The sequence below is a fragment of the Melanotaenia boesemani genome, chromosome 12, assembly GCF_017639745.1.
Source record: "Melanotaenia boesemani isolate fMelBoe1 chromosome 12, fMelBoe1.pri, whole genome shotgun sequence".
Lineage (NCBI taxonomy): Eukaryota > Metazoa > Chordata > Actinopteri > Atheriniformes > Melanotaeniidae > Melanotaenia > Melanotaenia boesemani.
In genome coordinates, this window is record NC_055693.1 from 32,557,658 (window position 1) to 32,570,715 (window position 13,058).

Sequence of the window (13,058 nt, forward strand, 5' to 3'; positions counted from 1 at the left end):
GATTAACCATTTTTTATAACAGAAAGTCACATTAATGTTTCTTCATTTTCCAGCAATGGAACAATAAAGTTCAATAATGAAGTTGAAAAAAAACACAATTTTTTACATTTTTCTGATGTTTGTTAATATCAGGACATTCAGATTTATTTCTGAAATAATTATAAATAAACAAGGAGTTCATAATTATCTGGCTGCTTTTTTCATTGATGAAGTAATAAAGAAAACTCAGGATGCATCAAATGAAATCTAATTAAATGGAATATTTTACCAGATAAACGTCATCCAATCGTGAAATCAGTGAAGATGCACAGCCCTAATGTGTGTGTGTGTGTTGTTGCAGTCTGTAACCGACTCTGTGACAGATTTTAACTGAAGATGATCTTTGTACCCACGTATTGTACAGCTTGCATGGAACTGTGAATAAAGGCAACGCTTCCATTTTCTAACGTTGGGGTCTCTTTAGGAAAAGTCATAAAATTTCAAGTTGAGAAAACAACACTAAGCGAGTTTTCTCTGCAGTTAAACACACTTTCAGGTCAGAATAGAGGGTCAGTTTGTATGTTAAGATTTTTTTTTATAAAAGCCCTATTTTGATGCATTTTTCATAAAGTAAAAACAGGTAGTATTTAACATTTTCAGCACATCTTTAAATGAAGAACTGAACCAGAACAAGCACATCATTTAAATGGGGGGAAGTAGTTATAGAGGTGGCCTTGGGTCTGGAGGACCAGTGTTTGGGCCCCCGGAGTGCCAACAGAGCTGAACCACTGTGGAGAAAGGCCCTTACACCCCCCCCAACATGGCAGCCCCCTCTAGTAAAATCTACTAGAGATGGATCAAATGCAGAGCTGAATTTCCCAATTGGGATTAATAGAGTAAAATTTATTATAATTGAACAAAGGCCAAAGTCTGAACATTATGACACCTCAAATTCACAAATTCCTCCATTTTTCCTAATGCACTTATTTATTTCCCCGTCTTTCTCTGTTACTCTGGGACCTGGTCTGTACCACTACACTCCCTGCCTGATATGGTTCCAGTTAGGGCTGGGCGATTATTCGATAAAATCGATAAATCGAACTTTCCATTTCTGGAGATTTATTTTGATGAAAATTGGGTTTTTTTCCATAGTTAGTTAGCAGCCCACTTCGCCCTCCCTCCACACCAGAACGGTGTTTGTCTGACAGATTTTCAGTGAAGTGGTCCTTCACTCACGCCTGGATTTATCTGTGTGTATAACTGCAGTGAGAAATGCTGCTTTCTACGAGATGCAGACGTCAACTTAACCAAAAACCCTCGTTAAGAGACAACCTTCATCAGGGGAATTATTTCTGCAGTGGATCATGTATGATAAGAATCCAGATGGAAAGACATCACGGATGTATTGTGTTGCATATTTCTATGTAAGATATGAAGTCGTTTACATGGTGGAAAAGTTAGGACATTTATGCTTCATTTTTGTTGGCATTCATCTATATAAACAAATAAATGTTTTAAATAAGTTTATTTATGTTTTGCAAACGAAAAGAAAAAAAATCGATTAAACTTGGAAATCGGATTTGGTTATAAAAAATCGGAGATTTTATTTTTAGGCCATAGCGCCCAGCCCTAGTTCCAGTCCGGGGTTCGATCCCCGTCTGTCCTCATGTTACTGCCGCATGTTGTAAACCATCACAATAAAGTCCGGTAGTTCTGAAGATCTGACTCCCTGATGGGAATCAGCTTTTCCAGTTCACACATCACTGGACTAAAGCATCACTTTAACATTTTTATTATTCTTTATACATGTGACTGTCTAATAATTGTTCAGTTATAAACAACCTTTTAGACGACTCTTCCCTTTCCAACTTTATTCAATCAAGTAGTAAATGTTTTGATTCAAAGTGTTGGACACCATTCGAGCTTGAGTACAGTACGAAATCCTGGTCTACTCACTAATTATAAATCTAATTACATCAACTTATATTCCTCTGAGAGTTTTAGTAATATTCACATATAAACAATGCTGAACATGATCCTCAGGCTGAAGAACAAATGATTGTTTACAGCTGGACACAAACTGTTAGACAGAAACTAAAACTCTGGTATTCATTGCTGACATTCTTTCCTGCTGTTTGGTCAGCAATTAGTCAGTAAAAATAAACAAACAGCAACTTCATAATGACCCAACACAACTATTATGACTTAAAAAAGAGCCTAAATAGCTCTCGGTGTTATGAATGTCAGCATGGTGGCAGTCGCTTTCACACACAAACTTGCTGTCGCCATGTTGGTGGGATGACCAGCTGGTGAGCCACATCCATCCTCCTCCATGCCCATCCCCCGCAGACCCAATCTAAAACTAGGTTTAGCAACAGCTGATGTTTTAGGAGCATCTATTTTAAAAACTCTTGGCAGACAGGGCTAACTCATCAGGGCCGACATACCGACCTGTCAGAGAGGGACTTCACCCCTCTGCCACTCACCGCTTTCTCTGCTGAAGCTCTGAGAAGCACGAGGATCCATCAGCCAGAGACCATCTCCTGTTTAGATAATATGTACTGAATAACATTCCTGGTACTGCAAATAGACTAAAACCAGAAACAATTACCAGCTACAGGAATGTGCAACCTCAGACACAGCAGAGAGGAACAGCTTAAAACAACCTAACCTTAGCAGAGCTTAGCGTTAGCCCAACCACACACAGCTACAACAGCGAGAGTGTGAGCTTGTCAGTTACTAAGCTGTATGTAAATGTGCTGAAACATCCTGGTTTAGATTAGCACAGGCTAAACTTCCTCCTTGCTGAAGAAGGCAGCAAAAAGTTGGCCACGTTCAAGGGGATGCCTCACATTTTCATGCTCATCATCTCTTTAGCATAAGCTGCAGTGTACAGAGTATCACACTTTATTTGGGTGATTTCGTCCTGATGACACACTAGACATTATTTTTACAACAAAACATTAATTTACCTTTAAAAAACCCAGAGTAATAGAGGGGATCAGAAATTTCAAACAGTGTAAACGTGTCAGAACATAACTTTTGCACCTGCTGTAAACAACCAGAGTTGCATCATTGAGGGGTAGCCCACCATTTCATACAGGTTAGCACATGAAAGGCTGACTCCAAAGTACAATAAACCCTTTTCTAAAAGCTGCAGGTGATGTTTATGAGATCTGCCACTGAAATGAGCTCTAAGTAGTAAAGAAAGACTTTTATATAATGTTTATCTTGTTCAAGAGCAAGAAGAATGACACTGTTTGTTTACACAGAATGGAAAAGACCATACAAGATGCTGGTTTTAGGAAATAATAAACTTATTATTACAAATAAAGTGTTTTTCTAATGTAAAAGGCACAGCTAATTTAGTAAAAACAAATAATTAACTATGTTTTGATAAACTATTGTTAACTTAATAATTCTTCACTGATGCCTTCAACCGGTGCTGCACAGACTTACAGCTCATTAATAACAAGTTTTGAGCTGTTTGCATGCATGTTCGTGTACAACTCGGTTGCTCATTTCTATCCTGACAGATGCAGTCCTGCAGGTTTTCTATGTGTCCCTGCTCCAACACTCTAGACTCAAATTAAATGGATCCAACAGCCTATGAAGCTCTGAACCATGACTCATTAATTTGAACCTGTGCCCATCAGGCCACCCGTTTGGCCCTGCCCTTGTCAATAACCTTATTTTTGTTCCATATTTAAGAAAAGCATTGAGTTAAGTGTTTTACAACTAAACAGCTGGATACAAGGATGGGACCAGTGGAGTGGTCTGAAGGGCATGGGCCACATGGGTTGGGACATGTTCAGTGTGGTACAGACTCTAAAACTTTCTAGGACCGCCCCTGGCTAGATATACCATTATTATGTACCAACAAACGCGTGTTTACTAAATATAACTTTCTGTAAACTCCTCGAACAACAAGACAGTCATCACAGGCTTAAGGAAATTATGTCAGTATGAAAGGCTTCGGGGTCGTGTGACGTGACAAAGCTCGTGCCAATCTTCTCAAACTTTTAGGATATGCATTCATCCCATCTGTTACCCCCCGCTCCACTGACCTCTCTAGCAATGAGATTAAGGGCATCGTCCTCTGCCGTCGACCTCTCCTTCTTGGTAGATCTTTTCCGTCCTGTTCCCTGAGTCCCCATGTTATGTTTCTTTACTTCAAACGCTCCTCTCCACGTGAAGAGACTCGCACTTGCGGTCCAGCTGCGGGTTCAATAATCCAAAGAAAAACAAATGAAAAAACAAAACTGCTGGTGTGGGTCTCATGTACCGTTAAATGTCCCGGTTTAAAAGACGAAGCGGCAGCACGAGCCGCGTCTGGTGGGGATCACAGCGTGGGTCATTGTCATACATCCGCTCCGACACTTCTTCCTGTGTTTGTGAAACTGCGCTTCAGCTCAGTCTGTGACGGGGACTGTCAGCATCTGGCTCGCGCGCGTTTTTCTCGAAGAAAGAGGTCACCGTAACTTTATACTGTACCGTTAAACGTTAATGTTTCTCACGTTGTAACAAAAATAATAAATTAAAAAGGAAAGAAACATACTCCAGCTGCAGAGTTACTCCAAACACTTCATGTAGACTCTAACCTGTCAGGCGAACTTTAAGGACTGCACTCAAACACACCATCTTCGTGTCAAGTCGGACATACTGCTTTGTGTAATAAGGAAACTCATACCAGGTCTAAAACACCTTTTTATGAGTTGAATGAGCTAGCACGGTCCATTTTACTAGTATATCAACAGAAAAAAGGTCAAATTATTTTCCAAATTATGCTTATTTTGAGTTTTATCTGAACCATTACCTTTCCTCATGTCTAAGAAAAAATAAAACAAGTTATTTACAACTTTTAATGTGGCACGAAGCTCTTTTCCCGACTGAGATGTGCATGTAAGTTTTGATTTCCGCATGCACTTGAATGCAGCATCAACCTCTGGTCGAGGACTCCATACATGTTCAGGGGCTCTGCTTCAGTCAGAAACCACAGCTTCTGCATGGGCAGTCGCGCTCTCTCACACCCCCTTTGCTATTTTTAATGATGACCAGGGAGCTCTAAATACAGGCTAGAGTTCCTTAAAGAGACAGACTATTACTTGAGTAGCTTTTTTGTCAAACACAATGTAGAACCAACAGTCTTGATGTCATTGTCCAGCACAAAGTGTGGTGTTCTTAGACATATTTACATGCTTTTTTCTCCAGATAACTTATGTGTACTGTCATATCACTATGTCATATGAAGTAATGTACAATTCAGGTTTGTAAACACAACTTGACTATTCTTTGAAAGGTTCATGCTACACTGATATTATATCATGGATGTAAGGTATTTTAGTAGAGTGATACAATGACAGCGTCATAATTCAAACAATTTATTGAAAACAAATCTAAAAACAGTTGTGGGTATACTACAACAAAAAATGTCAATGTGTCATTAAGTTGTTATGTGTTGCATGTTTTGGTCTGATAATGTAAAAAAGAGAACAGTATGATGAAAAAGATTGTTTAGATTTAAGCTATTATTGAACCAGAACATTGAGTGGTCCAGTCGGGGTTCAGACACTTCTTTTCTTTGTTTTTTGTATGTTTGTTTGTGTTTGTTTTTTGTGGCTAATCACCACAATAAGTATTTAAATACTGAAAAGTTGTACATGTGCTTTCAAAAGTTTAGAGAAAGTGGAATTATGTTAATCTTTAGGGGTTATAGCTAATTTTAGGTTTAGGTGGTTCATAGCACAAGTGAAAAAGTTTCAGGCTTGCCTAAAAAAAACGAAAAAAAAACACAAAAAAAAAAACAAACAAAAAACACTTTCAGTTAATATATATATATATAAAATAAAAAATCATATTTATTAAATCATAATGTGACGTGAACATTATCTCTACAAAGGTCAACTCTGGTAAAGTAAAGCTGAACATAATTAGAGATGTTTAATACAGGCAGTTCAGAAGAGGTTTCCAAAATGGTCATTTTATACCATCTGTTTTTAATATCCTTAAGTGGAGGACATCAGGTTTTTAATAAGTTAAAGGGTTTCAGGCAAGGCAAGGCAGTTTATTTGTACAGCACATTTCATGTACAGGACAATTCAAAGTGCTTTACATAAAACAAAACAGATATTATAGATATTGAAAAATAATAAAAGGCAGCAACACATAGCAATAATCACAATAATATAATAAATTACATTAAAATGATTAAAAGCAAGATAAGTTAAAAAGTTAACATGCAGATTTCATGCATAGACGCATGAGAAAAGAAATGTTTTTAACCTGGATTTAAAAATGTCTACATTTGGTGAAAGTTTAATCTCCACTGGCAGTTTGTTCCACTTGTTTGCAGCAGAACAGCTAAATGCTGCTTCTCCATGTTTAGTCTGGACTCTGGTCTGGACTCTGATCTGGACTCTGGTCTGGACTCTGATCTGGACTCTGGTCTGGACTCTGATCTGGACTCTGGTCTGGACTCTGGTCTGGATTCTGGTCTGGACTAGTTGAAAAGAGTCTTTGGATCTAAGAGCTCTGCTAGGTTTATATTCTCTGAACATATCACAGATGTATTTATTCTTTATTTATATAATGAATTGTTTTACTTATTTACATACAGAACTTGTAATAAAGCTGCCTATTAAAGTAAAATTAAGTGGAAAATATTTCAGATTCTGCAACAGTCTAAATGAAACATCATGATTCACCTGCTGTAGGATGCTGCAGAACAGTGCTGACCTAGAGAACATGACAACAGGATGAAGGACAGAGTCAGATGTGAAAATGTGGTACAAGGCACAGGGCTGTTCTTCAAGAGATGGAGAAGAATCTTTATTCCAGTGTGGATCAAAGTTCTGTGAAAGATAGCTGCAGAGGTGGGGTCTGGAGAAGGATTCATAAACAGATTCTTAAGATGGGAAACAAGATCAAACACCCGAAGTAATGATGAGGATGAGGATGGAAAAAGCCCGAGAGTACAGTGAGTCTATATCATATCCAGTGCTGCCCTCATGTGTTCAACCTGCACCATTCAAGACCTCCTCATGGCTGTGCATAAACACATTTTCAGAAGCCCTCAGCATCAGAAAAAGGCACAAAATTTTAAATTCTCAAACCAAACATAAACATATTTACACACAATAAACACTATAAATGTGTGTAATGTGCAACAGCTCATGAGCAGAAAAATGTGTTTGTGTGTCTGTGGATGCAGATGGATTTTGGGAAGAAGTGTTTTTTCGGTCTGGTGGCATGAGTTTTTATGTTTCTGTACTGTTTCCCCTGAATGCAGCGGTACAAACAGTCCGTTGCCCAGGTGGGTCGGATCTGCAGCGATACATCTGGCCCTGTTCTGGCCAGAGTAACCGAGGCCAGATCTGAGCCACGCCAAACTTTAGTTCATTCAGTTCATTGAACAGGGACCATGTAGAGCAGGGTTAGGTCTTAATCACAAAGGAAAATATTCTTTCTCCCAGATTGTGGTTCTCTGAACTAATTTCCATCTGCAGTCCCTCAGACACACAGACTAAAAGCTTTATTTGCCCTTTGCTTGGGTACAAATGTACAGGGGCATTGGGTCCTAGTGCAGCTCACTCAGTCATTAAAAAAGCTCGATCGCTGCTGGATACAAGCTGCTCTGAACGGGATTTATTTCTGCTTTATGCTACACATAATGGGGAAAAGAATACAGAGCACATATAACAATAGTAAAAAAAATACATTACATAGTAAAACACAGTAAAATAGAACAGAAAATACAACAAAAATGCATTAGTAATAGAAGTAATACAAGTGTGGGTTTACCCTATTCAACCACCCGCCCACCATACCATGTGATGTACGGTATTACAGACTGTGGCTTTTAACACGTTTCATTTATTATTTATGTTGACATGTCTGCCTTTACAAATGGTTTCTTTTGTGTCTGTGCAAAATATTTGAAAGTGCTGCCAAGCTTTTAGTTCTGTTGGCACTTTGTTCTGTTATTGTTTTAAATGAAAAACGCTGACTGTCCTTTTGCTGTTTTTACTCTGGGTAGGACACATCACCCACTGGTTGATGACCGTGTTATTCTGCTCATGTTTTCAGATGTCGATTTAACAAACTTAAAGTTAATAAAGTTACTGTGACACTGAGACAGAGGATGCTCTCTGTTGTGGGAGTTTGTGAGCAGCTGAGCAGAGAGTCCAGCCCATCTGAACTTCCTGAGGAAGAAGAGCCTTTGTTGGCTTTCTTCACCAGGTGGGATGTGTTCAAAGACCAGTCAGATCACATGATGTGGAGAGTAAAGAACCTGATGTTGTCTACACTCTCCAGCACCTCCTTGGTCTTTGTGCTGTTCAGGACCAGGTTGTTGGCTGAACACCACTGTGTCAGGTGCTGGATCTCCTCTCTGCAGGGTCTTGTCATTGTTCGATCCGAGACCCACCACAGTGGCGTCATCTGCAAACTTCACAACCATGTTTGTGGAGAGGATGAACGGAGTGAAGGGAGCAGGGCTGAGCAAACAATCCTGCAGCGTACCTGTGTTCAGGGGCAGTGATTCTCACCACCTGAGGTCTGTTGGTGAGAAAGTTCCTGGTCCAGAGACACAGCAAAGTGGGCCGTCCCAGGCTACGGAGCCTCAGCGTCAGCTTGTCCAGCACGAGAATCATGAAACCAGATGCAGAAAAGAGGCAAGCTGCAGTTTGGAGACTCTGTTATGTGATCATGTAGATACAGAGAGAAGACTCATCACTTCTCTGTGTGCTATTTTGAATGACTAAGTATTTTGACATCCTCATTAAAGGCTGCACTAAACTTAGGAAAAACTAGATTTTACCTTGTGTGAGGTCATATTACAGAGACTGGATGTCATGGCTTACATTTTAATGGGAGCTTTATGTCTCAGTTGTGAGCGTACAAGGAAGTAAAACCAGCTTCTTTTTTTTTCTTTTTATCGCCTACAGGTTTTACAAGCTAAGACTGGACTTTGCTTTCACTTCTATTTTCAATGTAAAACTTTGAAAGCTGTAAGCTCCACCAGCACAGGACACACAGACGTTGCTCCTGAAATGGACCAGCTCTGCTGGATCATGACTTGAAGATCCTGTTGGAGTTTTTGTATCTTGACCATTTGTGTTTTCTGGCTATTTTGGATTTAACTAAGCCTTTGTTTGTTTGTTTTTTAATGGGGGAACCTCTTCCAAAGGTGGCAGGAGGAGCCCAGCACAGCAGTGACTTTGTGGGCAGACCAGTGCGGACCCTCAGGGTTAAGATGGTTCTCCTGGGAAGCTCTGGTGTGGGAAAATCCAGCCTGGTGTTGCGATTTGTCAAAGATGAGTTCAAGGACGAATCACCTACTGTTGGCTGTGAGTTCATGATACACTGAGCTGCGAGTGCACTGATTGTGTATCAAAATATTATTTACACCAATATCTATTATTTTCCATGTAGATTAATGTTTATTTTTTATTAAGTCTACTAAGAAGGCTGAATTATTTCTGTGTGTACAATATGAAGCTAAAGTCCAGGCCATTACATATGGCTTTGTAAACAGGAAGAACATGACCTTTTTTATTTAAATATTTACAAAATGTGATTTAAAATTTGTATTTTCAGTTTGATACTTAGTGAGATACTTAATCCTCACACTTTCCTCACCTTTGTGGCAAAAATGTCCACACAAAAGTAACTGCTATTAAATCATCATACACCAACATTTCTTCTGTTCCCTCCCTATAAATCACTTCAGCTTCAGCAAACAATTGTTTTCCAGATTTAAATTTTTTAAATGCCAGTTTAATTATTTAAATGATCAATTTATAACACAGAAAAATGAATTGTTTTTCCTTTTATGAAAGATTAAGTAATGATGCTTTGGTGGTGATTAGAGTCTTGGATATGTCAAAAATGATTATTTTTACAATATTATTATTTTTTATATAGATGCAGATGCTCCCTCTAGCCTAGCGACTATGGGGGTGAACTTGGGTCTGGAGCCCCATAGACTGGCAACAGAAGTGAACCACTCTGGGCCCCTGAGCAAGGCCCTTAACCCCCATCTGTTCCCGGGTTGCCATAATGTGGCCTAGTACACCTAGGATGGGTTTAATGGAGAGATAGAATGTCACAACTGCAAATAATAAGATTATTCTGCACACTTTCATTGATTTTCATTAAAACCACATTTTAAATCTCACTGTGATTACAGTTTAAAACCTTTCATTCTGGCATGTCAGCAATTTTTTTGGAAGAAAGTAGTGATATTTGACACCACAGTAGAAAACCACCAGATTTAACTGTTTTTCCATTTTAGGCAGATGCAGGATTCTTGTATGTTTTTCCTGTCATGTGATTCCATTTACAGAGTCATGTGACTATTAAGGAAGGGGTTGCAAGAGTGATTTATTTTGTGTTTGAAACAAGTTTTAAGGTGTTTTAGTGCTTCACGAATAAATATTAATGTCTGGTGATTTAACAGTAGTTTCTTGTATATGTACTGTAAAACAGTACATATACAAGAACAGAGTATAAAAGTTATGTGAGAGAAAAAGACACTGGATTTAAAAAATAAAAAAAAAAAAAAAAAAAAAAAAAAACTTGGAAAAATTAATGCCACATGCCACAGACAAAATGATCAGCAAATAATAATAATTACTATTCAGTACAAACTGCCTGAGGAGGGCACAAGGGTTGAAAATAAACTGACAGTAGAGATAAAATAAATTAAGCTTAAGTGGGAAAGTGCTGCACAATTTCAAGAAAAATATTTAATTTAAAATAAATGTAGTTTTAATTGTGGGGATGTTTGCAACCCCCACCCCCATGTCACGACTTGATGATTGATGAGTCATCTTGCAGCATCCTCTAAATGTAAGGCTGGAAAACTGCCAGAATAATGAGGATAAAGTGGTTTTTGGTGGTTTACCACTGTGACCAGGCACCTACATGCTGAAAATCAGCTTCTCTAACAGATATAATGTAAAATAAGAATTTTAATATAGCATGTGTACTAACTTCTTTGTTTATGTGTTAATGTGTTAAAAATCAAGGTTCTAATTTTAAAGATTTAGCTCTTCATTAATGGTTTGATGTTGACAGCCCTGGTACAATCCCAAATTTATTTGATAAATGTAGGGCATATATTCTTCACGATTATTTGGTGAAATTATCACATGACTCCCATGGGCGTCCAGACAATGTGAAATTCTTTCTGGAAATTAGTGATGCATCTTTCATGATAAAGAGGAGAGGGATCACAGAGTTCGTTATTGTGGAACAAATCTATAGTCCGCATTGTTAAAGGTGGAATACTGCACACGACATACATGACTTGCACATCTGTGAAAATCCCGTTAGGCTGAACAATACAGTCTGCACCCCAGACCAGTCTCATTTAGAGAAAGCTTTGCTTATTTCAGCAACACAATGCCAAAGAATATTCTGCATGTTATATTTTCTCCATAGTAAATTAATCCAGGTCTTAAACTGGTCTGCTTCCATTCCGCAACTTTTCATTTATTTTACTCATTTTGAATATCATAAAATGAAATATATAAAGTAAGAATGTGAAAATATCTCACTTTCTAAACTGCAGCAGCTGGTTTCATTAGTTTGAAAAACAAGAATTGCTGATGCAGCTTTTTTTTTTTTTTGACGCAGCATTTTTATTTTATTTTATTTTTTTGGAAATGTGTTGCTTCCATCAAACTCAACATGTTCTGATCAGCTGCTGCATAAATAACCCAATCAACAGTCCCTTTCCAATAAACAAGTAATTTCTCCCCTTTTCTGCTCCCCCAGGTGCCTACCTGACCCGGCTGGTACATCTGAGTAACATCACGCTTCGCTTTGAGATATGGGACACAGCAGGGCAGGAAAAATACCACAGTGTCACCCAGCTGTACTACAGGGGAGCCCACGCTGCACTTTTGGTATATGACATCAGTAAAAGGGTAAACAACACAGCTGACTGTCAGATGACTACTGACCATGTCTTGATGGTGATGAAGCCACTGTTAGCTCTTGGTTCTTTTCTTGTTCCACTGTAGGAAACGTTCATCAGAGCTCAGCTGTGGCTCAAAGAGCTGGAGAAACAATACATTCCAGGATCTACGGTCATATGGCTCATAGGTAACAAGGGAGATCTGGATCAGCATCGGGAAGTGTCAGTGCAGGTAAGAACATTCCTGCATCTCTGTGGATTTAAATTTGACATAAAGAGTCACAGTTTTGTTTATATCATATGACAGGAAGGACAAAGTCTGGCCAATGACAGGGGTTTGTTCTTCACGGAGACGTCGGCCCTGTCAGGAGATCAAGTCAGCGAGCTGCTGCTGGGTGTGGGTAAGTTATAGAAAGCACATCGGCCACTAGGGGGCAGTAGATACCAACACACGTGCACAGATGCACTTCATTACTCAGTGTGAACACAAATGTTTGCATTTAGAAAGCTGTATGTTTCAGGTGCCAGTTTTCTTTCGCTTTTTTAACTCTGAAACATCTGCAGACGTCTGCTTGATCCAGTTCTGAGTGTTAGGTCTTTGGTAACAGAGTTCTGCTTCAGCCCACAGGGTGTATGAGTGCATCGGTGCGGAACAAGGAGGTCTGTCCGAGTGGCAAGAAACAACGCTTGTAGATCAGCGACATAACAATTCATTCAATCCATTTGGTTCCTGTTGCAAAGCTGGACCCTAATCTGTATCATTGACTGTATTCCTGTGTTTGTCTCAACTGTTTTAAAGTGCTTGGTAAGTTAATGCATAAAAAAATGATCCAATTGAAGTGCGGTCCTCAAGATTAATAAAAAAAACCTTTGAAAGCAATTTTAGCCACATTTTTAAAAAGTAGAGAGTTTTAAATTGTCAATATTGATACTGAAGGTAGGATACAGTATGTTGCAGCAGCAAGTATGAAACCAAAGCATGCAATGAGTTGATTATTTAAAAAATGAAAAGAGAGTTAATGTGGAACATGAAATTACATGTTGATACAATGGGCAGGAATGACCTCCTGAGGCCTGCTGGTCCTTATTACAGTAGCGCTGAAGATGTCTCTGACTTAAGACACTTAATGATGAGTAGAAGGTGGTCAACACTGTC

General features: G+C 38.8%; 2 protein-coding genes across 9 annotated transcripts in view; one reads left to right on the plus strand and one right to left on the minus strand.

Moving 5' to 3' along the window:
* lrrfip1a (leucine rich repeat (in FLII) interacting protein 1a) overlaps positions 1-4,604 on the minus strand; it is a 61,725-nt gene extending 57,121 nt beyond the window's left edge. For 3 of the 8 annotated variants that reach the window (XM_042001386.1, XM_042001387.1, XM_042001385.1), the window contains exon 1: positions 4,047-4,589. In XM_042001386.1, the coding sequence (XP_041857320.1) occupies positions 4,047-4,136 (90 nt within the window). In that variant the 5' untranslated portion in view covers positions 4,137-4,589. Of the gene's footprint in view, positions 1-4,046 lie in introns of all 8 variants that reach the window. The other 5 variants (XM_042001384.1, XM_042001383.1, XM_042001389.1 and 2 more) reach the window with 3 other exon arrangements.
* Positions 4,605-8,951: 4,347 nt separating this feature from the next.
* LOC121650123 (ras-related protein Rab-17-like) lies at positions 8,952-12,741 on the plus strand. Its single transcript, XM_042001451.1, has 5 exons — positions 8,952-9,326; positions 11,761-11,912; positions 12,009-12,134; positions 12,210-12,303; positions 12,524-12,741. The coding sequence occupies exons 1-5, from the start codon at positions 9,146-9,148 to the stop codon at positions 12,652-12,654; spliced, it is 684 nt and encodes a 227-aa protein (XP_041857385.1). The 5' UTR covers positions 8,952-9,145; the 3' UTR covers positions 12,655-12,741.
* Positions 12,742-13,058: the final 317 nt, after the last annotated feature.

What these genes read in the sequence shown, in the direction of transcription:
- LOC121650123 (XM_042001451.1), top strand. Translation starts at nt 9,146, where the DNA reads ATGGGGGAACCTCTTCCAAAGGTGGCAGGAGGAGCCCAGCACAGCAGT. An exon ending in CGAATCACCTACTGTTGGCT is followed by an intron (nt 9,327 to 11,760) that starts GTGAGTTCATGA and finishes CTGCTCCCCCAG; the next exon opens with GTGCCTACCTGACCCGGCTG. An exon ending in TATATGACATCAGTAAAAGG is followed by an intron (nt 11,913 to 12,008) that starts GTAAACAACACA and finishes GTTCCACTGTAG; the next exon opens with GAAACGTTCATCAGAGCTCA.